This window comes from Nannospalax galili, unplaced genomic scaffold, assembly GCF_000622305.1.
Source record: "Nannospalax galili isolate Female #2095 unplaced genomic scaffold, S.galili_v1.0 scaffold556, whole genome shotgun sequence".
Classification (NCBI taxonomy): domain Eukaryota; kingdom Metazoa; phylum Chordata; class Mammalia; order Rodentia; family Spalacidae; genus Nannospalax; species Nannospalax galili.
Window position 1 is genome coordinate 1,309,897 of NW_008338253.1, and position 27,890 is coordinate 1,337,786.

At 37.7% G+C, this 27,890-nt stretch overlaps 1 protein-coding gene across 1 annotated transcript in view; it reads right to left on the reverse strand.

Annotated features, from left to right (window-relative positions):
* Positions 1 to 766: 766 nt before the first annotated feature.
* The window catches only part of Xk (X-linked Kx blood group), a 48,418-nt gene continuing 21,294 nt past the window's right edge, over positions 767 to 27,890 (reverse strand). The window contains exon 3 of the mRNA XM_008833051.3: positions 767 to 5,066. Coding sequence (XP_008831273.1) covers positions 4,237 to 5,066 — 830 coding nt within the window. The 3' untranslated portion in view covers positions 767 to 4,236. The remainder of the gene's footprint in view (positions 5,067 to 27,890) is intronic.

Sequence of the window (27,890 nt, forward strand, 5' to 3'; positions counted from 1 at the left end):
TTTTTTATGTCATAGACAATGACAGACAATTCATCAACATCTTAATAGTACTCAGCAGTGCAGTTTCAACAAAAAAGTAAATTATTATAAAACAGAAGTATTTTCATGAACAATTGCTCTACTACAAAGCTAAATCTGAGATGTGTTAAAATTGTCATCCTGTCAGAGAAATCGCTATTTGACATTAAAAAATATATGTCACAAAAAACATTTTGAAATTTGTTTTCAAAACCAGCCTTGAAGTTAAAAAAAAAGTTATTTAAGGACAATATAAGGAACAAAATGCAAGGAGAAACTGAAAAATTAATTTATTATATAATGAAACATAAACAATATTTGACTCACTGACTCAAAAGAGCAGTTCACAAAAGCTCATATTTACAATACATTGACTGAAATGTACTGACGTACACAACCATAGCAGTGATGTTCTAACTTGGTTTCCAAGGAAATGGTATGTTGTTAAGACAGTCAATTTTAATACCTTTTCCCATTAACAAGGTTGAAAAGATACACTCACATTTAATTAATGCTTTGAATCAGCCATTCAAGTTGTAATGCAGTTATCAAAAGATGCTACATTCTTTATGAAATATAATGTTAAGATAAACTCATTTGCCATCAGAAGCATTTTCTAAGATTCAGTGAATCTTTTTTCCTCTAAAGACCATGGATTTAGGTGCTAATTAAAAATGTATTTATTTATTTATTTATTTATTTATTTATTTATTTATTGTGTGTGTGTGTGTGTGTGTGTGTGTGTGTGTGTGTGTGTGTGTTGCTTCTGTCCTTCTACTATGTAAGTTCCAGGGATGGAACTTAGGCTGTGAGGCTTGGCAGCAATTATCTTTTCCCTCACAGGAGCTGGGTGATAATTTTTATAAGCATCGGATGGTAAGATAAAATGAAAATGCTGAGAAGACCAAAGACCCATATGTTCACTCAAGACACTCAATGTTGGTGACACTATTTCATTTCAAACAGTAAAAATAGAACAAAAATATTTTTAAAAGCAAACTATAACCTGCTTATCAACTTGAATACCATAATTACTTTTTATGGTACTTTAAAATATTTGTAAAACATTTTCCTATCTATTTTTTAATGAAATCTTTCCAACAAATTTATGAGATAAGTTGGACAAGTTATATCATCTTAATTCGGTGTGTGAGAAAACTGAGGCATAGAGCAATTAAGTCATCCTGTGGGACTAAACAGAGAAATAAATAGCTATCTGCAGACTGGGCTGCTTCTAGAAAGTCTCAACATGTACTCTGATCTTATTTCAATGCATTTGGAGGGAAAACTTCATTCGTGTCCAGTCAAATGAGTGATTCAGTTGGAACAGTGGTCAACTAATTATGGCATGTGATTAGACACGTGAGAGTTTTAAATGTTTCAATTATAAATGAAAAACTACGTTTTCACTCCTAACACATGTAGAAATGTGTTGGCCTTGTGGCTTTAGTACAATCTAGTTCTGTATTATGAACTGAAATATTTTGCCATTTTAGTGATAAAAATAATTTAATAACAAAAATTTTCACTTCTCCGTGACTTATATCTTTCACCACGCAGAAGTGTTTTCTCTTTACCGAGGTCAACAGTCATACATGCTCCTAAAGCTGGGTTACATATATACCAAGCATTAAAACTGACACTATGTCCAATTTGGTATAAAACGTGTCTTTCTAAAGTATGAACTGGGCCTTCAGTGTCTGGCCAACTGTCATTGTTAGTTTGGTTTGGGGTCACTTGAAATTCTGACCACTTTTCTAAATTAAAGAGATTTGTAATATATTTGAAAGTTACAATTTTAAAAAAAAATTGACGTGTTTCTAAACGAAGTCTGGGAAATATAAGTATCCCCATCCTTGTCTAATTCTGCACATGCCTAGTAAGTGACAAGCTGGTGGCTGATGCTAATCCTTACTCCCAAGGCAAAACCTGAAGTCACTGAGGGGAAAAGGGTACCACCACACCTACCCTCAGTCATTGCAAAGCTTCAAGGAAACAATGTCTTCATCATTAAATAGTTTGAAAATACCTGGTGTCACAAAACATAATGATTTGATAGAGAAAAACACTTTGGAATGACTTAGGAATGAATGGCTTTACTTCTCTCCTAATTGCTTTTAAAATTTTAAAATTATGAAATAACCAGACAAAAGAATGCTATAACATCTTAAATTTGTTTTACTTGGTATTGTTATATTTTTCAGTCATTTTTCCTGTGTCACAGTTTTTTACTTCTGAACATGAAAAGTACAAAGATGTATGTGCTGTGTAAAGCATCCTTTCTGCATGCTAACTAATTTGATGGAGCCTGTTAAAAACAAGGAAAGTGGTATATGGATGAAAAGCGAACACAGACAATCTTGAGTTCTTATTTGTTAAAAATAGTCAAAAAATGATTTATTGCCTTGCATTCTCATAGATTTAAACCACAAATGCTGACAAATCAGGAGAATTTCAAATGAGGAAAAATATCTCTGAAAAGTACAGCTGAGGCTCTATAGTTTAGAATCTTATTGACACATATGGAACTGTATGTATATCAATATATATAGTGTTTTTGAATAACCTGTGAAATAATACTCTATTTTATAGATCCCCAATGAAATAGAAATTATTAATCAAAGTTCAATCACATCTGTTTCTTAAATTAAAATTTTGATACCAAAAATAATTAGAAAGGAAACCATCAGAAGTATGATGGCTACAAAAATGTTCTGTGGCTCTATGTGTTCAGAAAATTAGACGTCTGCTCTATATGGTAGATTCAGTAGAGTTGCCTCTGAAAAGCTCTCAAATTTAGTACCAGTTCTCATTCTAAATTAGTGTGAACTTTATAGTCACCTGTTAGGGAATACTTCATTATCGAAATTTTAGAGGTAGGAATAATGGCACGGGTTACATACAAGCATTTGTCAAAGACTACAGGCATTATGCTACAAATAAATCTAATGAAACAGAGTTCCAGGCTAAAGGAGAAATTATATAGAAGATGCAAAGGTATAAGAGAGTGAAACGGAAGATCTTATTTAAAATAACTTATAATTATGCCAAGTCAAAATATACTTCATGGAAAACAAAAATCTTCTGGCCATTTCATTTTTTTCTATAATTTAAATAGTTTTCTGAAGTCAAAATTCTTAATTTGGGCTGATAGTACAGAAAATTCTCCTTTCCCTTCAAATAATGAAAATTATAATGTCCTATATATGTGCATTGGGGGAGAGATTTCTATAGGGTTTTGTAGAAAAAATATATATATATATTAACTGAGGTAATTCTTATTGAAAACTTTCCTGGCAGGCAAGGAAGGGGATATAAGAAAGAAGAAAATTTTACTTTCATCTTTATTAAAAGCTGAGTCTTAAGAAATTCTACTAGAAATTCCTTAGAATTATAAGACAAGACTGAGTTTTCAGGAGATTTAGACCTACCTTCTAAACAATTCACATTTTTAAACATTCTGAGAAGTTAACAATTTTACTTATTTAGGCCTTTATCAATTTGATGCTCTACCAACCCTCCTGATCCTTCCTAATCCCCAATTTACAGAACGAAACATAGCTTTCCTAAAATTCTAGGGCTTCCATAAGCAATTTAGAATTCAGTCACTGTAGCAATGGATCCTAGGGAATAAAGTACATAAATCTAGGCCCTTGAAATAATTTACAGATTTTATACCAGAGTGGCTACAGTTGGTTATGCACAAAAAGTCCTAAGGAGGTGAAAACGTTAACATATTGAAACACCAAATGTAAACAGCCCTCCCTGTAAGCTGTGATGGGAATGAGGTTGCAAAAACCCCACTAACCTACTATGGCCATCACAATGCCTTTTATGTGAAACTATATTCAGCAATAATAAATTAGGCTACTGAGACCAACAGTCCAGGAAACTAGAAAACAACTAAGTCTTTCTCCTCACTGTACCTAATGAATCTGACCAGCTCAATTAAAACTTGAGGGGTACTGTGTCAATGAAATGGCCAGTAAGGCTGGAAAGAGCATAACAGTTTCAACTGTGAAACTGTGGGGAAATAGGTTGCCCTAGCTTCTCCCCGTAGCTCCCTTAAACCCAAGAACTCTATAAAAGTCAGCAGCTCCCAAAGAGTTAACAGCTAACTTCCTGCCTTGTTCTCTATTTAGGCCTTATTACTTGTATGAACAATAGTTACCAACCTAGACAACGATATGCCTGTTTTGTGAGAAGACTCAGGTTCCATTAAGCAGAGCACAGATCGTCAACATTCCACATCTCAGTGAGCTCAGGACTTATTTTACTGGTAGAAGGTGTTACACCTAGATCTGTGGACAATTTTAAGTTTGTGTCTGTCTTTACTACTGGCTTGTTGGACTTCCACATGCAGGCCCCGCAAACACAACTAAGAAATGATCTAAAGCTGTCAGAAACACTGGAAGAAAATAGCTTTTTGCAAGGGTGGAAAAACTGATAGAATACAAGCATGAAAAGAATGCCTGTGCAGTACCCAATGAGCAGCTGCAGAATCAACAGAGGGGCACACACATACATGTATATGTCAGTTTTGAAAAAATACCACAGGAGCAGGAGGACGGCATTCTCGATGAATCTCATCATGTAGTAAATCAGCAGCCGGTACCAATTTTGGGATTTGCTGATGAGATCAGGACTGTCAATTTTCAGATGTACAGCTGACCAGCAGAACATGTTGATACCAGCATAGAGTAAAGTGAGGAAGCAGAGCACGATGGTGGTACCCACCCTACTTAGGGCCTTCTCTATGTTCTCAGGGAATGGGGAGCCATGGCACCAGAAAAGAATCCAGGGGTACAAGAAGAAGCTAAAGAAGTTGACAAGTACAACCATGAGCACCCAGATCTTCAGGACAGAGGCGAAGAGAACCAGGACGATGACCCGTGTGGCAATCTCAAAGCTTCTCCAGAGGAAGATACAGACGTAGGCCAGGGGCTTCACTTTGACCTCGTACTCATCATACTTGATTTTGATGGCTAGGATATTGCAACGTAAGGCTCCGTACACAATAGACAACAGGGACAAGGCCATGATGAAGCCTGAGGAGAGAAGAGAAAGAACATTGTCAAATGTCACCTCTATCAGAAATCCTACTACGCCAGTGCTGTCACCTGCCCCTCCCCCTGCCCTGCCCAGGCCTTGGACTCTTCTGTATTACATGTTCAGGCTGGTTCCAAACTGTCAATACTTCAAAGGACCTGAGGACATTTTCCAGAGTTACAGATGGCTGCTCTATATGCATTCCTCATAGGCCGAAGTGCTGGGCAATAACACCCTTGGGGGCCCTCTCAATACTTCAGTGTTAGACCCAGTAAGACCTATGTTCCTTACTTATGTAGAATGAATCTGAGGCATGTGTTCTATACTATTTCTAAGTATATTCTCATAGAATTTAACTTCTGGTCACCTACAGTGACTTTTGTCTAATACTGCTCCACTTATGGCCTTCTGTACTTCGGTTTTCTCTCATGTTTCTTACAGATTCCCTTCAAAGGCATGGACTCATATCCTTCTCTTAGGGTCTGCTTCAGAGGCAACGTGGACTGAATGAAACTCATTCCTGTCCCATCTTAGTCAATGGGAATATGAAGAGTCCCTTAGTGTGTTTGTTTTGTCAATTGGCCTATATATTTATGGGGAATGACAAGTAACTGTATCAGGTACTTCATTTTATGTTATTATTTTGTTTATATGTATGTGTACACACTGAGGCCAGAAACAGGCTTTGGGTCCTTTAACACTGAAGTTGCAGGCATCTGTCAACTGCCTGATGTGGGTGCTAGGTTCTGAACTCTGGTCCTCTGGTAAGACAGTAAGCACACTTAACCACTGAGCCATTTCTTTAGCTTCTGGTAATTCTTCTTGCTGCCTCTCAGTACATTCCAGTAGTAGGCAACCAAACAGAAGGCACACAAAAAGAAATTACTTAGAGTGCTCTGCTCTACTATAGGCCATTCTATATTTACATACTGACTATAAAACTTTCACTTTGGTTGCATTCTTAGCTGAAAATATAACAATCTTGTTACTAAGAGTCAATTTGTCTAGGGCTAAGAGGCCTTAGCATTTTCAGATGTCTCAATTCTAGGTATTTATTTATTTATTTTAAATATTTTATTTATTATTTTTATTTTATGGGTATGTGTGTATTGCCTGCATGTAGGTAAGTGCACCCGTGTTGTGCAATGCCCGTGGAAGACAGAAGAGGTTGTCGGATGCCCTGGAACTTGAGTTACGGACAGTTGTTAGCTGCCATGTGGGTGCTGGGATTCGAACCCAGGTCTTCTGCAAGAACAGTCAGTGTTCTTAACCACTGAGCCATCTCTCCAGCCCCACTATATTTTTCAATATGTTTTATGGCTAAAGGTGGATCCAATACATATACACAACCGAAGTCTAGAGAGACAAGATGTGACCCAATTAACTGAATCATGGTATTATGTTTCAGTGTATAACAAAATTGGACATCAGTTTGATTACCTAAGAAATATGCAATCAGTTTGAGCCATGAGCACAGATTGTGGTCAAAAGTAAAGCACAGTCACTTATTACAGGCTGCTGCAACCTCCACACATTGGCACACAGAGAAATGGGAGGCAGGGCTCTGAATTAGGAGCCAAGAGTCTGGCTCAGGTTTAACTTTTGCCCTATCAGTCTATGCTGGGAAAATGGCAACCTCTCCATCTTCTATTTTCTCACCTATAAAATTAGAATGATAATACCTTCCATGCCTGATTCGTCTTTTATAAAATTTGTTTGGAATACTTTAAAATTTATTTCTGGGTATTTTAAGTCCATAGTAAAATTCAGCAGAAGGAATGAAGAATTCTCCTACACCTTCGGCCCACTGATCTTTGTACGTGCCTCCACAATTTTCACCTTTTCCAGATAGTCATATGGTTGGGATCATATATTATGGAGACTTTTCAGACTAGCTTCTTCCACTAAGTAATACAAGTCAAGGCTTCTCCACCATATCATTTTTTTTCATGGACTGAGAGCTTATTTTTTTCTAGTGATGAATAATATTCAATTATCTGGTATACAAGTTTACTCATTTATCAACTGAAGCACAGTTTGGTTGTTTCTAAGTCACAGCAGTTATGAATAAAATTGCTCCAAATAGGTTTTTTATGTGGATTAACTTTTCAACTACTTTGGGGAAAGTACCAAAGGTTGTGACTGCTGGATCATGTAGTAAAAATATTTTTGGTTTGTATGAAATGTCAAAACCGTCTTCCATTGTGGCTATATCATTCTGCACTTCCAGCAGCAATTAATGAGGATATATCTGTTAGTCTGCACTTTCCAAGCACTTGGCTGTTGACAATGCTCTGAATTTTTGCAAAGTGTATAACACGGTGTCCTAGAACACACAACTGTAATGTAAAACAACACAAATTAGCAATTCTTTTTTATGAGTTGTGTCTTTGATGCTCCATAAAGATCAAATACTGTCAACTCTATTTTAGGTGGATCTATTTCTGGTCTCTATTCTGCTCCCCTGATCTATTTGTCTACTGTTCTGCCAATAATATACTGCCTTAACTACAGTAGCTTTATTCATGCTTGCCTCTTAAAATATACTCCTGAGTAATTACATACATTAAACTAAGCTGTCTCTATCTAAATGATACAGGGCAAGATTGATCAGTAGGTAAGGATGCTTGCCACCACACCTGAGTTCAATCTCTGTGGTCCACAAGGTAGGAGGAGAGAACAAACACTTCAAGCTCTCCTCTGACCTCCATATGCACACCACAGCATGTGTGTGCCCATAAACACACACACACACACACACACACACACACACACACACACACACACACACATACACACAATAAAAAGTAAATGGAAAAAAAATAAAGTGATACATGAGAATAAAATTTTCCCCTTAAATTTGGGAAAAAGTTCTGCATTTGATGGTCCTAAAAGTTCTTATGACTTAGTTTTTATTTGCCTGGAGAAGCTCACTTTTACTGAAAGTCTCAACTTTACTCATAGGTTTTGACACTTACTTTAATTGTCAATATCATTTACTGGAAAGACTGGCACCTAATAAAATTTAAAAGATAGAAACAACATAATCAGAGGAAACTAGGAAGGAATTTGACCGAATTATTTTTCTTGAGAGGCAAATTCAGTGGAGAATTATAATGTAGAATATATATGTATGTATATATATATATATATGATATACTTTTACGTATGTAAAAGTATATCCTAAGAACCTAGTATTAAATCTTTCTTTTAGTCTTTCTGCATTTTCTGCTACATGAAAAAAATTCCTATGCAGACAATAAAGTAAGCATACACGGCTGGAATGTAAAATATTTAGTCATACATATATACTATTTATAATGTTATATTCATATTTGAATCCTCAAATATTTGTCACATTAAATAATACTATTTTCCTAACAAGTTTTTCAGAATCTACCCTTTTTTTTCTTGTTAGGACTGTTATTTTCAAATAATATCTTTGTATCTATCAAGAGAATTAGACAATCATTAGCTACTTGGCGCTGAGTAATCGAGCACACAATTTTGAGAATGCGAAGAAACTATCTTAAAATCACTGACTTTAATCACATAACTGTAAGTGGTAGATGTTTATTGCAAAATGTCATGAAAACTGGACCAGTGATACACTAGGGGGAAAAAAGCTTATACAAAATGCTTGCAGTATATATTTCTGCCTCTAGAGGTGAGCTGTTATCTAAGAAATGAATAGGATGGTGCTCATACAAATACATACTTACTTCTATTCAAATGGAGAAAAGTATGTGAATGGCAGAAATGGTATTGTCCTTTGGCAAAGAAGCTTCTCTACTTCCCTCACCTGTTCCTGATGTCAGCTTCTTAGAGTTCAGGTCTGTATAGGCTTTCTGACATCATTTCCTAAACCCATTTTTCTCACAGTCTACACAAAAGGGAATTAGTTGACAGTACTGTTTATTGACACTGTTCTTCATGGAAGTCTAATATTCCTTAACCATCCTATTCTCATGGAACCACATATCCCGTTTTCATATTTTATCATAAGGTAATATAAAACCTTAGGCAAAAATTGACTGTGACTAATAATAATCAGATACCTAGAGATTAGAGACGCATGTACAAACATCTAAGTGTTAGTAACATTAAAAATGAATCTTTCTGTAGGAAACAGTATATTTTAAAATGAAATGGAGATCTTTTTTAAAGGTTAAAACCTCATTCAGTTTTATGTCTTATAGGGTTTATACTGAGTTCAATATAACTGTATTAATTCAATTGTGAACCTAAAAATTTACAGCCACTTTTGAAAGAGATGTATTTTTGCTCTGGAAAGTGTTATTGAATATGTTAAAGCTGTAAGAAATGCTTTGTCTAACCATGTGGTTATTGAACAAATAATTTTAAAAAATAAGCTAAGAATGGGAAGGGGTTCATGAGCTCTCATCCCTAATTGAGGAGCTATAAACAACTGATGGAGCCTGGGGGAGGAAGTCAGTTTATGTTAAAGGTGTGGCTCCTGGTGGTTGACGACACTCCAGTGGATGGCCCCACACTCGGGACTATATAGACAGCACAAATTGGAGTCAATGAGCTGTTAAATTAAAACAAAAAGAGTACACAATGTTGGGGGTAGGGAGGTGAGGTGAATCTGAGAGGAGCTAAGGAGAGGAGTGGTGGTGAATATGATCAAAAAACATTAGAAGCAAATTTCAAAGAATTAATAAAATATTTACATTTTTAATGAGCTTAAAAAAAGGGGGGCTCCCACAGATTTCAACTCTGTGCCACACTCTCGCTTTGTCTTACCTAGTTCTAACCTAATGAAACCCATCTGCATCAATTCTCTTAGTTCAAAGAAATTGTCATTAGGCATAAATTTGCCTTCCTGCTTTCACACCAAAACCTTAATCTCTATGTAAACAGATGAACATTTTCTTTCTCAGAACTCTACTTGAAGAAGGAATTCTATTTGAAGGACAAGAGATTGATTTCTCTGTTCCTTTCAATACATACTAGGCACTTCCCATAAAAGGATGGTAGATGGTGGCTCTCTTATTTGATTATGCTCTGAAGACACTGAGTTTTCAGCAAAATCACAGAACTCATGAAATTCTTGGGTAAAATACAGTTTAAAATCATAATGAGCGGGGCATGTTGGTATATGCAATAACCCAAGAATTCAGGAAGCTGAGTAGAAGGAATCTAAGTTCAAGGCCATCCTGAGCTACCTAACTTGACTCTATCAAAATAATAGTTGATGACTTTATGAAAGGAAACTAAGGAGGCCTAAAGGGATATAGAGTACAGAGGCAAGGGAAACTAGAGGTAGTTGACACAGAAAGATGCTAGAAATTGCAATTTTAAGCAGCCTTCTGAGAGGCAGCAAATCTTGTCTTTTGTTCTTATCAATTCAGTAGTTACCTGGAACCTGGACTGTACACATTATGGCTGGCTTTCTTCTCAAAAACTTTATTGTATATTATATTTTCTTCCACATTTTCAATAGCTCCCACAATCATGACTGTTTTTTATGAGTGTATGAGTCTGTTTAAGTCAGCTTTCCTTCACTGGCAAAAATGTGCAATATTGTGTTAGGAAATTTCTGCAATAATGAGGAATGGAGAGAAGGAACCAAGGGAAAGGAAAACACGAGAAACAGGAACACAGATAGGTTGGTGAGTGAAAAGAGGAAGGGAAACTCCTTTTACTTTGTACTTCATTCTGTATGATAAACTTCAAAACTTTTCAGACAATTATCTTGACTTGTTTCTAAGCAAAACACTCACTTACTAGTCATCTGCTCCTTGCTGTCTGCATGACAGTCATATGTTGCTTATCTCTTGACACTGTCCACTAAGACCTTCTTCAAACTCTGTCTGTAGCATTAGCCACATCATTTTCTCCTGATCATTCTCTCATTTTTCTTTCATCCACAACTCAATGCCTTCATATGCATATCATAATCCTCAAGATAATTTTTTTTTCCTTACATCCAAAGGCCTATCAGATTTCCCTAACAAGATATCCTCCAGGGGCCTCAAAAACCAAAACAACCAACCCCTCAAAGACAGACAAACAAAACTTATTTCCCTGAAAATCTCTTATAGTCCCCTTAGCAGAAATCCGTGTTAGCTAGAACTCTCCTACCCACTTGTTTGTTTGTGTTGTGTCAATTTGACACAAAGTAGAGACATCTGGGAAGAAGGAACCTCAATTGAGGAACTTCCTCCATCACACTGTCCTGTGGGCATGTCTCTGGGGCATTCATTGCAAATTGATGTAGAGGGCCCAGCTTACTGTGGCCAGTGCCACTCCTGACGGACCAGGGCTGTATAAGAAAGGTAGCCAAATAAACCATGCATGCCAGTAAGCAGCATGGCCTCTGCTTCAGTTGCTCCCTCGAGTGCTTGTCCTGGCTTCTCTCCATGAAGGACCTTAAGCTATAAGATGAAATAAACCCTTTCCTCCTAAGGTTGGTTTTGGTCAGTGTTTTATCACAGCAATAGAAAATAAAACTAGGACAAAAAGTGGTACCACAAGTGGGTTACTGTTATAAGAACCCGAATACGCTGTTTTAGGGAGAATTGTGGAGGGTTTTAGAGCTTTGGATTGGAAAAGTCATTCAGTGCTCAGAGATTAATAAACTAGAATGGGAACCTCCAAATAAGTGCTCACAGTGTTGAAGACAATAGAGGCCTGGCTTGTGAAGGCTCAAAGGGAAGCAAAAACTTTATTAGGGCCATTTGCATCATAAATTTGAATTAAGAATTTGTGGAAATCATAAATTTGAATTAAGAATTTGTGGAAATAAAACTTTTTGTGCTACTGGTACAACTGAAGCTAGCTGGGCTGATAAATCAGCCGTGATTAATAAGAGATAAGCATTACTGAGGTAAAATATTCTGGGAAGTATTTTTTCAGGGTCAGCACACAGAAGCTGTCGTCTACAGGGGGCAAGGATGCATCTCAATCCGGAAGCCAAACTTGGCAATCTGTAAGATGATACTGGTTTTGAAGGCATGAAGGTCTAATGTAGAGCAGCTGAGGCTTGGCACATTGAGAGGCCAGGAGAAGCCACTTGTGAAGGTGCAATCTTGGTAACAGTGATGACTCCAAGATGTTAGAGATACCATGACCGTGGGATAAGATGCCATGACCATGAGATAATCATCAAGGCTAGCAGTATGCATGGTGTGGAGCAGACCTGTGCCTACCTGACAAATTATATATGTGTTGCAGGTAATTAGCAGAGCTGGGGAAGTGGGGCTAGCCAAGCACTTTGGAGATCAGAAGATCATGAGTGAGTCCCAGATGTGACACTAAGCTTTTTACACTGTTAAATTTCGGTTTTGCATTGATTTGATTTTAACTGTGCCCTGGTTATTCTCTCTTGAACTAAGAAAGCATTTAATTTGTTTTTGATTGTACGGGAACCCACAGTTAAGAGTTTGGGAAGCCCCATCCCTGGCTGAAGAACTACTGACAATTGATAGCTGCTGAGAGAGGGAAGCCCAGCTTTCTTTAAGAGGGTAATACCTGGTAGGTTGATCAGGCTCCAGAGGATGGACCAAGGTCCAAAGGCTTTGGGGAACACAAATTGAACTCCATAGGCCTTAATAAAAGTACATAGGACATGGAGTAAGTGGGTTAGGGAGATGAAGTGGATCTGAGAGGATGGGAAGAGTGTCTGAATATGATGAAAATACATGGCATGAAATTTTCAAAGAAATATTATTACAAAATACAACTACAGTTTTATTTGATTGCTTGGATATTTTAAAGAGTCTTTGAATTTTTAAAATGTTTGAATTTTGTAAAGACTATATGACTTTTAAAGTTGTACTATGTTTTACATTGTAATAGTAACAAGATCTTGGGAATAAACAAGAAAGAAAAGGCTACGGTTTAATAGCAATTTGTCTGAATGTTAAGTTGTCAATGGGTTAACTGTGCTCATTAGATTTTGTGAACTTGACACAAACCAGAGACACCTAGGAAGAGAGCATACAATTGAGGAATTACCACATCAGATTGGCCTCTGGGCATGTCTGTGGGGGTATTTTCTTGATTGCTAATAGATATAGGAGGGCTCAGTACACTGTAGGGTTACTATCCTAGGCAGGTGGGCCTGGGCTATAGAAGAAAATTAGCTGTGTGAGCCAGACAAACAAGCTGGTAAGGAGTGTTCCTCCTGGGCTATAGTTCAGTACCTGCCTCCAGATTCCTGCCTTGAGCTTCTGCCCCGGCCTCCCATGATGATGGACTGTAACCTTAAACTGGAATAAAACCTTTCCTCCCCAAGTTGGTTTTGGTCAGTATTTTATCACAGCAACAGAAGATTAAACTATGGCACTCAGCTCCAATATCATATCAGTATCAATATCATATCAATAACAGTATTACAGCAACAGAAGATTAAACTATGACACTCCAGTTCCAATACTCCCACAGATATAGCTGGAGCAAACAATGAGAATTCTCAAAGCCCCTTACCATATAGTAACTTATGGGGTTATGGACTTCTTATGCAAATCATACTCTTCCATGTATTTTCCTCAGTTACAAAGCTGTACTTTTCCCCAGTGTCCCTAGAGTAGAATCCAAATTGGAAAAGGTCTTTGAGGTTTAAAAGCCAACAATCTAAAGATGCTACTTAAAGTAAATAAGAGGTCTGCTAAACAGTATATGCAGGAACAAGGTAGTATTTTCTGACCACAAGAGCCATTAAGGAAGCTAAGTGAATATTGCCTTGTTAGGGGCCCAACCAGGAGTTAACACAAGTCTGAGTTATCTGGGCAGTGTTGTGGTTTCCTCGCCAGTTAACTTATGACTGATCTTGCTGGATTCCACAGCTTGCCCTCCGGGTTAGCTTTGAACACTTTTTGAACACTTACTGGAGAGTCCAGTATAATTCTAATTTAATCATCCTCTCCCTCTCCCCGCATTGACAACTGTGATAAAATTGCTGAAGATGAGGCTGAAAACAAGAGATCATCATAAGTCTAAGTTTATATGCAATGTTTGCCACTATTTGCCCTTGTTGCTACTGCAAATAATTCTCTGGGGTCTTTAGCCCTTTGACCCTCCCCCACATCTAAGCAACAACTAATCTACTTTCTATCTGCATAGGTTTCCCTAATCTGGAAGTTCATGTAAATGGTATAATATAATACACTGACAGTGGATGACTGATCTTTCTTTCTTCTTAGCTTAATGCTTTTTACATTCATACATGTTGTGACATGTCTTTGTGTACATACATTTCCCCTCTTGAGTTGACAGAAGTGTAATTATTGAATTATGTAATTTTGCGTTTGTTTGTAGAACTTCTAGCTTGTTTTCCAAAGCAGTTATAGGAAAGTATAAAGACTCAAATTTTTGTTTATTATCTAACTTTTGGTTTTAGTCATTAAAACAGGTATGAAGGTTTTACTTTGGATTTTTATTTTCATTTTCCTGATGCCTTAATAGTACTTTTATATGCTAATTGGCCATTTTTATATCTCCATTTATTGCTTTTGCTTCTTATCTATGGATCAAATTTATAGATTTTTGCATTATCCTATTGGTATCTTCCAATACTTAGCAGAACTTAAAGGCCAGAGTTGCACAGACTGATATGCAATAGAATACATGCATATCTGCAATAAGCACTTACAACGAGAGGAAAAAAATAGCAGAAAGGATTTCCATGCTGGCAACAGTAGATTAAATTTTTTGTCTCAACATCCCCGCCAAGAACAACTGCTCAAACAATTGTTCAAAGGCATAGGAGACCTATCAAAGCAGTGACTGCTTCTCAGTCTACATTGTCAGAAAGAAGAAACATCCCCAAGAAAATTTTGAAACTAGTTTTGTCCACAAGATATTTGTCCAGATGAAAATGGGCACTAAGAAACTAAGAATCTGAACGAAACTTTGAGGACCCTCTCAGAACTGTTGAGTGTGCTGAAGAAATATTGACAGTCAGTGCCATAAGGTTTCTGGTGGCAACACAAGGGCACTAGGAATAAAATTGGCTGAAAAAGAGTCTAAGCTCTCACAAAGACTGGAGTATAGATTTCAACTGACTGAGGTTATGATCTGTTCAAGATGATTTGCTAATTCAAGCCTCTGCCACAAACAAAAGTAAAATCTTCCAGAAGATAACTTATCCAGAGTTTCAAACCATCTCTACTTCTGTATACATATATCTAGACTAAATTAAATATAACATGGCATGACAACAACAGAGCCCAAAACTACTGACATTCAAGTATCAACAGATAATACTAAACCTCTAAGACATATAGATTTTTAAATTATTTCACATGTCATAAATTGTAATTCATATGCTTATGAAAGTATAGATCATAAGAAAACAAAAACTAAGCATAGCATGTTAAAACTACTGAACACAAAAATTTAAAGTGAAGGCTTGAAAAGCAGCCAGGAATACACAAGCAAACGAATGTGGCCCATCTCAACAGAAATAATAAAAATGGAAAGCAGAAGGCAAAAGAATAATAACATTAAAGCGCCAAGCAAATAACTTCTGACACTGACATCCATATCCGAAGATGAAGGCAAAGGAGAGACATCTTCTGAGAAAACAAAAAACAAGGAGCGGGAATGCTGTCACCAGCAGATCTGCTGTAAAGAGATACTAAAGACAGTATTTCAGGCCAATGGCAAATGATCGACACAATATATGAACAGGACCAAAAGGGTAAACGCAACCCTAGTTTTAATAGGTACAAAAAACTTGGAACAGTCGCTTCACACCCACACAGCTATGGTGATAGTAAACAAAAGTGTGAAAAGAAAATCAAATTCATTAGTCATCAGGAAGTGCACATTGATACTAGTAGATACTACTACACAGTCACTAAATTACACTATTAAGAATGGAATCATGACATTTGCAAGAAAATTAATGGAACTGGAAATCATTATGTTACACAAAGTAACCCAGACTGAGAAAAACAAATGTTTTTCTCTCATATGTGAATGCTTGATATAAATATGTACGTGTGTATCTCTCTATCTCTCTGTCTCTCTCTACCTACCTACCTACCTACCTACCTATCGGAGGAGAGCTGGACGGAGAGAGAATGTATAGGTCATCAAACTAAAGGGGACCATGAGTGGAGAAGTGATCTTAAGGGAGAATGGAAAGAAAAGAATTCATTTGAAATGAAAGCAGAAAGGGACTATTGAGGGAGGGAGCAATGGGACGGGGGCGGGGGGATAGTGGAGACAGTGTGGAAAGAGGATGAATAACACTAAAATATGTATGTGAATTCCATAATGAAAATTATATTGTATGCTATCTTAAAATTTTAATTAAAAACAGTATTAGAAGGGACACAGAGCAACTATAATTTTCATATACTATGATACTATGTGTGGGCATATAAAATGGCAAAACTGCTTTTGTAATTTCTACTGAACCTATCAAGCATTCCCTATGGCCCGTCAGTTCTACTCCTGATTATGTTTACAACAGAACTATGTTTACTGTATAGATATAGATAAAGATATAGACAGAGTTTCAACATAGCTATACATAGACAAAGATATAGATAGGGTTTCACTGTGTAGCCCTGGCTGGTCTGGAACTCGTTATGTAAATCAGTTTGGCCTTTAACTCACAGAGATCAGCCTGCCTCTGCTGGGATTAAAGGCATGCACCACCACACTCAGCTCACAAATGTATTATTTTAACAGTCATAAGAGTCAGAGTCTAGAAATAGTCTAAATATTGATAAAAGCAGAATGTGTCAATGCATTGTGGCATGTTTATAATGGAACACTGTGCAGCAATGCTAAGAAACAAACTTAAATTACATGCAAAGATTTTACAAATATAGTGTGAATGAAAGACACTCAATAGTCTCCTTCCTCATGTTTCATATATGGAAAATATATTTCAAAATATGGCAAAATTTAGCCCATAGTGTTACAAGTTTGATTTTATTTGTTCTTGTTGGTTTTTCTTGTTTTGTTTGGTTTATTTTTGGATAAGGTCTCCCTAGTCCTAGCCTGCCTAGAAGTCCTGTGTGGACCAGGCTGGTCTCAATCTCACAGAGATCTGCCTGCCTCTACCTCCCAAGGGCTGGAATTAAAGGTGCATGCTACCACACCAGGCGACAAGTGTAATTTTTTTTTACTACTATAGTAATTATTCTTTGGGATGGTAAGGAAAATAACTGATAAAGGACACAAACTTGAGGTTTCTGGAAGTGTTGATATTCTTTTCTTCCTGAACCTGGATAGAGTGTTCACTTTTAATAATTCATAAAGTTCTGTTTTTATGATAAGTGCAGCTTTCTGAATACAATTTAAAGCTCAATGGAAATATGTATCACAAAATGCTGTATGTCACAGGGATGGAGAGATGGTTCAGCAGTTAAGAACACTAGCTGCTTTTGCAGAGGACCTGTGATCAGTTCCTAGCACACACATAGTGGCTCACAAACACATGTAATTCCAGATGCAAGGAATCCGTTGCCTTCTTCTTGTCTCTGAAGATACTATATGCACATGGTACACATACATACATGCCAACTAATATTGTACACATAAAATAAAATAAAAATCTTTTGGGGAGATGGAGAGATGGCTCAGCATTTAAGAGCACTTGCTGTTCTTTCAGAAGACCTGGGTTCAAATCACAGCACCCACGTAATAGCTAAAAGCTGTCTGTAACTCCAATTCCAGGGGACCTGAGACCTTCTCTCCACTGTGGGCATTGCACATCATGGATGCAAGTACATACATGTAGGCAATACATGCATATGCATAAAATAAAAATAATAAACTATTTTTAAAATCCTTTAAAAAACTGACTCACTATTAAAATACTTACTAGACAACTCAATAAATGTGTATTAGTTGGCAATTTTAAAAAAAGATTAGCTTTTTTTTTTTTGCTTCAATGAATCTATTGCAGAGGTATTTTCTGAGTTTTCTACGCTGGCAAAATGCCAAGTAGAAAATAAACACAGTAGCAATGTCTGCTTACATCATTGCACCAAAACCTGTTTTACAGCTATAACTAGTACCAGTAGCCACTCTGGTTTGTCAAAATTTTTAAGTCTTAGCACCAATGATATTAAAGTTAATAATTTTATTTCTTGAACATCTTCCACTTCAGGCAGATGCTTACTCAGAAACTGAGGACTTGCCTGCAATACAGACCTATATTTTATTGAGTTATCAGATTCTGAAATATTTTAGCCCATCAGTCACAACACATATGAGACTAACTGCATACTCTACACTCTCCTTAGATCTTAAATCATTTTGCTTTTTTTTCTCCCAAGATATGCTTCAGTTTCTTGCCTAAGGACTTCCATGATTAAGATTGCCTCCTGTTAGCCTTTTTTGTGCTAAAAAGTACTGCACTGATTTCATGTCAAAGGACTACTGAAAGAATATTACATGTGCTAATCGCTCAATTTTATCAATGGTATAAAGCAGATACTGTTATTACCTTCATAATACAGATGAGAACTAGTGGAAAAACTGATGTTCAATAACCTCCCAGTGAACAACGCTGTGATTCAAACCTAAGTAGTCTTTCTCTAGACTACTTAGGCCTAACCAATAGGCTTTTCTGCCTAAATGAACAAAATTAGGTTTATTTCCCTAGGATTTATGACCTCTTCAGCCACGTGTATTTGGCTGTATTTACAGTGCCATCCACGACTCCCTTCCCACTGAGAGGGTTTTAAGTTCAATTAGATATCTGTTGATCACTCCTTAGATAAAATTGCCACTACTGCACTAATAGAGATAGTTGGATCTGTCAGCCATTGTGATTATTAGGCTCTGGAGCTAGGTTGGACCATTGATTGATTTTCTCTTTTAGCAGCTGGCATAGTATCCTCTAGAACCATGAGAGCTAGTTTTCAGGGAGAAGGCTTTTGGGTTAGTTCCAGCTCCATTGCTCCAATCCCTGTGTCCGAAGTATGTCTTGTCTTGAGGAATAGGATATTACATTCCAGATCTTGGAGGAAACCAAGGGCTGTGACCATAGCCTTTGTTATTTTGCGAGTCTCTTGGACTACCCTGATCAACTACTTGAAGGGAGGTTTCTCTAGTCTGGCACTGGGTTACTTGTTATTTAGCCTTTAGGTATACACATGCATTCATGTTCAAATATTCTATGTGTATTTTTCAGGGAGTTTTCGAGTTAATACATTTCTCTCTGGCTTTTTTTAATCTTGCCTCTCTCCCTGTCTAACCTCCCTCCTTCCTCCTCAGTTTCAGTGCCCCCATTTTCCCCTTGATAATACCTATCTTCTATTATCCCCTCGCTCTTGAACTCTTTCTTCCCCTTTATCCCCATGGTTCCTTGTACGTACTTCCCTCCTCCCTTCCCAGTTGAGTACCCCCATTTTTCACATTTCCCCCTTGGCAACATCTGTTTCCTACTATCGCCCTCTCTCAGGCTCTTTCTTTCCCTTTACCTCCATGGTTCCTTTCCATTTTCCTGGTTCCTTTTGAGTTCTTTGTATATTCTGGATATTAGTCCTCTGTCGGATGTGTAACTGGTGAAGGTTTTCTCCCACTCAGTGGGTTTCCTCTTCACTTCCTTGGTTGTTTCTTTTGCTGTACAAAAAACTTTTCAGTGTAATGAGGTCCTGTTTGTTGTTTGCTGATCTTAACGCCTAAGCAACTGGTTTCCAATTTAGAAATTCCTTTCCTACATCTATATTTTATAAGGTACTGCCCAAGTTTTCACCTAGCAGTAAAAGAGGCTCATGTTTCATATTTAGGTCTTTGATCCATTTGGAGTTGACTTTTGCACAGAGTGAAAGATAGGGGCGTAACTTCATTCTACAGATGGAGATCCAGTTTTGCCAGCCCAATTTGTTGAAGATGTTATCTTTCCTCCATTGTGTGTTCTTGGCCCCTTTGTCAAATATCAAGTAGCTGAAATTGCATGCACTCATGTTTGGGTCGTCTATTGTGTTCCATTGATCTATATACCTTTTTTTTGTGAAAGTACCATGCTATTTTTATGACTGTAGCTCTGTGATATAGTTTAAAATCTGGTATAGTGATCTCCCCAGCATTGTTCTTTTTGCCCAAGATTGCTTTGGCTATATGGAGTCTTTTCTGATTCCATATGAACCCTATATCTGTCAAATCTCTAGACAAATGAAATTTCTTACTTTATGCTAAATATGGAGCCATATATTTATGGGCAAGTATACAGTATGCCACTCATCAAAGAAGCTTATTTTTGCAACAGATGAGTTCTATTACAGAATTCCACAACTGGTCACATACAGAGAACATATGTCTGAGAGATGCCCTCAGTAACACATCTACAGTGAAGCCTTTATACTTAAGGCTCATGGAACACAGTGGAACAGGGAGTAGAGAGAATACTAATATATCCCTCAACTCGCATCAAAGTGTGCTCATACAACATAGTGCATGCACACAGAAGGCCACAACTGGCCAAGTTTTAGAGAACAAGAGACTGAAGAATGTATGTTCCAGATAGGACTTCTACATTAAATTTCACCAACCCCCTCCATGGCTCAGGGACCATTATGGAAGAGGGGGTGGAAAGATTGTAAGAGTCAGGCTTGGTGCATGAATATAAGAAAACAGAGGCTTTCAGGCCACTGAGAACTTGCATCAATTGTGACAGCATGCACAAGACCCATGCTGACTCAATCAGACAAAAACCTAGCATAGAACAAGGGAAATGGGCAGCAGGTCCCAACCCTACCTAAAGAACTATTGGAAACTAATTATTGCTAGGTGAGAGAGCATATTTTCATCAAGGGAGTAACTCCAGGTATGCTGACTAGACTCCAGTGGATGAATTTGCACTGAGGGCCATCTGTGTACAAATGCTTGACCAGGCAGGACTTAATATATATGAGAGAATGCATGAAATCCAATGGGGGTGTTTGGCTATGAGGGGGGATGGGTAGGGGAGGGGGTCTAAATTTGATTAAGAATTATGAAATGAAATGCACAAAAACTCAATGAAAATTATTTTAAGAGTAAAGTACATTCTGAATGAAAAATAATAATTAGGTCTATTTCCCTAGTAATATTCTCAATACCTGTTAAATTTCTTTCTCCAGGTAGAGAAAAGAGTGAGCCCGCTACTCTTACAACTGCCCAGAGCCCATGGGCACTGGAGATTCTCCCCAGACTATTTTGGCAAGTTGTCCAATTCTTCCTGGTTTCCTTTGAGTTCACATTTACTATATGTCTTCTACTATGTGAGTATTCTATATAGAAAGACCTCTTGAAAGCATATTGCCCAAGTACTGATAATGGGCAAGTCTCGCTGTACTATGATGGTTTCTTAGAAACACTTCTGAGGATATAAGCAATGACCAGAAACATGTAGGGCAGGGGAAGATCCTCTATCTGCCCTACCAGTCTCCCTCCTGCCTTATCATCCTGCTTCAGGCAGAAAGAAGGGGCATCAATGAGTTGAGCTAGACAAGAAAACTCTGGCTTTTATAGCCAGATGAAGGAAGTACCTGCTCCCAGAAAGGGGCTCTTGAACAGGTTATCTCATACCCATTCAGAACGCAATGCACAGGCTCCCCATTCTGCAGTATATCCACAGCTAAGTCTAGGTATGTAAACTCATATAAACACTGTCCCACATACAGTGAATTTTGTAAACAATTGAGTATGGCCATTAGACCTTCGATGGCTGAAGAGAAGCTCTTGCATTTTCTTCCTCTGCTTACGAGACAGACACATTCTAACCTCTATTTACTTTTTCAACTCTCACATTTCTTAGCATAATTCTCTCCCAGATCTCTTAACCTCTTTTTGTTTTCAAATGCATTATTCTGTGATCCTCCACCCCTCTGGCCTGCAAGCAGCTCGTATGATGCCACCCTCTGCAGGGGCAAAGACAAACATAAGTGAGGGCAGGAAAACAGGCGGGGACACAGAGCACAAGACCTCTCCCTATCCCTTCTTTTGAAAAAAAACTTGGAAATTAAAAATATTTTTATTGACTTGAGAATTTCATACATTTTATTTTGATCATATAATTTAAATTATACACACACATACACACACACACACACACACACACACACACACGCACACACACACATATTCCAGGTGCAAGATAGGAAGCCTTTGATGTGGAAGAATTTACTACACTATCTTTCAATATAAATCAATTATGTGATTTAGCTTCTCCAAACTTCACAACATTTGGGCACATACATAAAATCACAGGATATTGTCAAAGTCAAAAGAAAACAAATCCCCACTGCTTTCTGCTCATGTCAAAAGAAATTCCTAATATCACATTCAGTTATGAATACTATGTTTTGTGGAAAATAGTGCCAGGGTAGATAGATTTTCTATCATGAAGAGAAGCTTTGGTGGTAAAGTCGACAAAGCACACCGTTAGAGAGGTAACTAGAGGATACAAATAATGAAAAGGAAAAGGAGACAGTATAGCTATTTGTGAGAATATGGAGGTTAAGTCATGTGGAAAGGGAAAGCAGATCCAATATTGTTTTGGTTGGAAAACTCAGGTCTAATCCACCAGGCTAATAATTAGAGGAAGCTGAAGCTGACTTCTGTGCACTAAGAGTGAAAATGTTCTACCCAGTAGTGTCAGTTCAGCAGGATTATAAGCATGGATGGCATTTACTTTGTTTCTTAGTTTCTCAATTGTGCTTTCTGGAAACAGAATGCATAGCTGATAGTATCCTTAGTTTTGAGCCTAGACCAAAGAGATTTCACAAGTTTCTACTCTTTGACTCTTTCAGAGGTTGGCCAACACCAGGGTAGCCTACTAGGAAGCAGAAACCATAAGAAAGGGCAATTTCATATGCAGCCATGATAAACCAGTCTTTCCCAACTGACTCACAAGCTGACCATATATTCACAAGCAAACTTAGCCAAGATCAACATAGCCTAACCTAGATCAGAATTACTCAGCTGTGCAGGTTCATTTTATGCATCAATGCTAAGGATGTCCAGTTAGCTGGTAAAACACTATTTCTGGGAGTGTCTGTGAGATTATTTCTGCAAGTGATTAGCATTTTAATCAGTAGACTCAGAAGATCCACCCTCACCAATGTGGGTGGGGATCATCCAATTCCTTGAGAGCCTAGATAGAACAAAGTGGTCACCCAGGCTGTCTCCAAATTTACTTTGTAATCAATCCCCTGCCTCAGTCTCTCTAGTGCTGGCATTATAGCACGTAACACCACATCAGTTCTCTTCCTATTTGATTCTGACATCATATGAATCCTTAAATAATATGACAAAAAATGTTACTGATTTTTAGGTCACATATCTAAAGAACAGAAAACTTGTCAAGCATGGTAAAACAATACTATAATTGTAGCACTCACTCAGGAAACAGAGGCAGGTGAACTATAAGTTGGAGTCCAATCAGCTACCGAGTGAGCTCTGGGTCATTCTGGGTTATATGGAAAGACCTGTCTTAAAAAGAGAAAATACTGGGGTTGGAGAGATGGCTCAGTATTTAAGAGCACTGGCTGCTCTTATAGAGGGCACTCACATGGCAGCTAACAACCTTCTGTAACTCCAGTTCCAGAGGATCTGACACCCTCTTCTGACTTCCACAGGTACTGTGTTGCACAGATGCACTTACACACATGCAGGTATTACGCTCATACACATAAAATAAAAATAATAAGTAAAATATTTTAAAGAAGAAATAGAAAATGTCCACCGTACATCTTGTAGAAATCTTGACTTAAAGCATAGCTGTCACGCTTTTAGAAAGGCAAGGAAGATAAGTTTTTGCAGTGGCTGTGTTTGATCAACCAGCCTTGTAGGGTATGAAAAGAGAGAGGGGGGAAGGTAGGGACACAGGGAAGGGAAGAGGGAGAGGAAGAGAGAGAGAGGGAGAGAGACAGAGAGACAAAGAGACAGAGACAGAATTCAGTCAAGAAGATGTTTAAATGGAAAAATATCATAGCTTACACCTCTCACCCTCAGGTAAGCAATCGATATTAGACAGTACTGAATTGCCAGGCCCTACTTAGATTATATTAGCTCGGTTAATGCCACAAGAGGAGCAGATCCTGGTAAGATTTTGTACAGACTGAAAAATGATGGGCAAAAGAAGTGAGTTTTGTTATTTTAGATGACTAGGTTTTGTGGTGGTTTTGTCAATACAGAATTATATAATGGATACACAGTCATCTTAAAATCATAAAGGGAGACACTAGCAACAAACCACGGAAGACTGGTAAAGATGTTAAAGTGCCTGGATCCTTGATGACACTGTTATACAGATAAGTTAGTCAACTACAGAGATACTGCTCCCATACTTATGTGAAGATACATCTATCTTTTAAGCCACTTTTAATTGGGTATTCCATCATTTGAAATTTGTTAAATGATAACTTCAGTTTTTTTCATCTGTAAAATGAGATTACTGTAATTAGTCTGCCTAACTCACAGAAAGACCATCTGTGACAGCAACTACTTTTCTCTTCTTTTCACTATTCACTGACAATATAGTGAAGGCACATATCTGCCAGATCTGGTCATGCACATATGAACAGAGCTCCAACAGCTCATGTCAGTTCACCCCCTGTGCTTCCCTCAGTTTAGAAGCATAATATATGCACATATATAGAAGAATCTCACTATGTCATCATTTCAGTGTATTTAATTTTAAACCTTCTGAAGATTTTCGTGAATGTGTGTGCAGGTGAGTATGCATGCAAACCCTGAGATGACATGGTAACAGAAATTTATAAGCTTATCACATGTAAAGTACTATAGAGAAGTGCAAAAGACTATCCTGAAACTATTCCTTCCAATCTGCATCTAAGAATGGAGGAAATAAAGCTATGATAGATTATTTCATAAGATGAAGCTGGTTCTCGAAACAACAATATAATAAAGTTGTTCTTTTCTTCAAAAGCTTCCCAATGTGTTTGGCCAAGGTAGATCTCTTTGCTGTGACCCTGATCAAACAGAAGATGAATTTATCAGGTTACCAAAATTTAAATAACTATATTATAAATTTAGACCCACGAATCCTATTTTACTCATTCTTCCCACAAATGTAGTCAAAATGACTAATGGGGATAAATTAACAACGATTTCCTAAGAATCTAGTAGAAAATAAGCACTTCTAAAATAACAAATTTAAGTACCCCATACTGACCTTCCCTTATCCATCCAATGTTCTGTGTAAGATCAAACGCAACTCTGAGCATTTTTGCAGTTCTTACCATCCCCTCAATCAAATAAATCCTTTATTGCCTCCCAATTTGCAAACTTCATTCATTCGCTTACTGAAACTTAAAACACTTATTCTTTCTCAGCCTACATCTTACAAAATTTGTCCCTGGATGAAATTTCCTTCCTTTTCCACAGTTGCACATGCCTGGTCTGCTGTGGCTCAAATTATCATCTCTATTCAGATGGCTATTCGTAAGCAGCTGAGCTTGAGACAAAAGCAGTTTATCTGGGAGGCAGGCCAAGGACACAGAACAAAGGAATTAGAGGAAGTAAATGAAAAACTGACAGACAGATAAACAGACAGACACAAGACTAAAAGAGACATTATTAAGCTAGTTAATGTTCTGGGCAAATGCTGTTCATGCCTACTAGGGATCCACAGAGATCCATGTACAGTGGACCCCAAGTTACCCATCTGAATCATAGAGTCCAATGCTCCATCTGGTCTAACTTAACTGCCATCTCCCTTAGTTTGGAGTGCGCCTGTTGATGTTATCTTCCATATTATAGCCTAGCAGTATGTACCTAAGCTGCATTCCCTGGCACAGGCAAACACCCTAAAGAGGAAAAGAAAATACTGCAATGTATGCTAAAATGGATGCTCAAGATAGGATGTTGGCAATGTGCTCAGAATCTTTTACCACAGAAGCAGAGGCATATGGCTCAGAGTACGCAGGAGCCTGCCTCAGGTCCAAATTTAGCTCTCCAGGCTCTATATCCATTCCTGACTATACACAGAACGTTCATAATCCATATGGTACATCTGCTCTTAGATGCCTCACAGACACCAACATCTAAAAATATGAGAAAGTAAGAGAAGTTTGAAGTACACTCCGATTTAAAGTCTTTGATAGCATTTGTTGATGGCATCAGCACAGGACTGTCTGGGTTGTGTTGTGCTTTTGTCAAAGGATGAGGCTACAAGAGTCCTTGCTAAGCTCTGGAACCTGAACATCAGCAATTCTTCCTGTACTGGAACATTCTATCAATTAAGACTGTCTCAGTTCTAAAGAAGAGTTAGTATCTAATGCTATTTGCTGCCATTTCTAAACCCTGGGTCAATTCATTTCTTACGGTTTTGAAGACCTTGTTACTTGCCAGTTCTAGGCTATCTGTGCTCAGGTTAGTGACATATAAGTAGAATGCAATGTCCACTGGAATTTGGACTGTTTTCCCTCCAAAAATATAATAAAACAAGATTTTTTTCTTTTTACAAATTTATTGCAAGGAGCTGGAGATATGGCTCACTGGTTAAGAGCACTGACTGCTCCTGTAGAGGACCCAGGTTTAATTCCTTACACCAACATGGCAGCTAACAACTGTCTATAACTCTGGTTCTGGGGAAATACGATGCCTTCTTCTGACCTCTGTGGACAGTGCACAACATGGGAGCACTTGCACACCTGCAAGCATTATACGCATTCACATAAAATTTAAAAATAATAAAATATTTTTAAAAGTTTATTGCAATATTTCTGGTCAACATTCTTCTATTGAACTGGCTGTAATGTCCATCCCTTCCCTCATAAATAAATAATATGTATGGGTGACAAAGTTTTACCCTTTATGGAAAATTATTTTTTAAGCACTTTGAAAGACAGAAAAAGATGACTGATAGGATCACCTATAAGGCAGATTGTGTTTACAAGTACACACTGTGGCTACTTTAAGTCTGCCCAGCAAAGTTCTTGGTGCTTATGGGTGAATCCAGAGTGCCAATAGAGTACTACCATTTACTGATTTTTAATTGTCTCTCTACAAATTTTGTTTCTGTTTGTTTTGGGATTTTTGTTTTGTTGTTGTTGTTTTGTTTGGAGAGTGTTTTTGTTTGCTTGCTTGTTTTTGAGACAGGGTCTTATGTAGCTCAAACTGGCCTCAAACTTGTTATGTAGCTGAGGAAAACCATAAACTCCTTGGTCCTCCTGCCTCCCCAAGTGCTAGGATTACAGGCATGCATTACCATGCTTAGCTTGTTTGTTTTGGTTCATTTTGTGGCTTTGAAATGATTGCCTATGACTGGCAGAAAAGGTTGGGAATTTGACTAGGATCTATTCATTTCTCTAAATGTAGTCACAGTTTACAGAAGGATTATTAAGGTATACCTAAAGTAGTTTCATACGGTTCTTTAAGAAAATCAGAAAGGTGAATAATTGTGAATTTTAGTTAGCATACTATGTTCTTTAAAGTAATAATATATGCAAATGGAATTCTACTAGGTGTTAGGGTTCAGAGCTACAGCAACTCCCTCCCCAATTTAGCAGGGCCTCACGGTTTTGCAGGGTCCCTGAGAATGCAGGAACTGAGTTAATGAGCACCCTGACCATCCACAAGACAAGGTAAGCAAACTCTTACACCTTTTGGCCTGAGACCTGATTACTACAAAGAACTTTTCAGCACAGCCTGCTTCCCCTTTGATGATCTTGGAAGGCAAACAAGCCCCTGCACTCTGGATCCATTAATGAAGGAACTGTCTTAATTCAACCTATTTTCCCCTGATAAGTTTCACAATGCATAGACCCCTTACCCCATAACCTAGACCCTGGCTGATGGAAGGGGATGGAAGGGGGTGGTTTGATAGAGGATATTCTCTCCTGATAAGCCCTAAGCTCCATCTCTCCTGCCTAACTTTA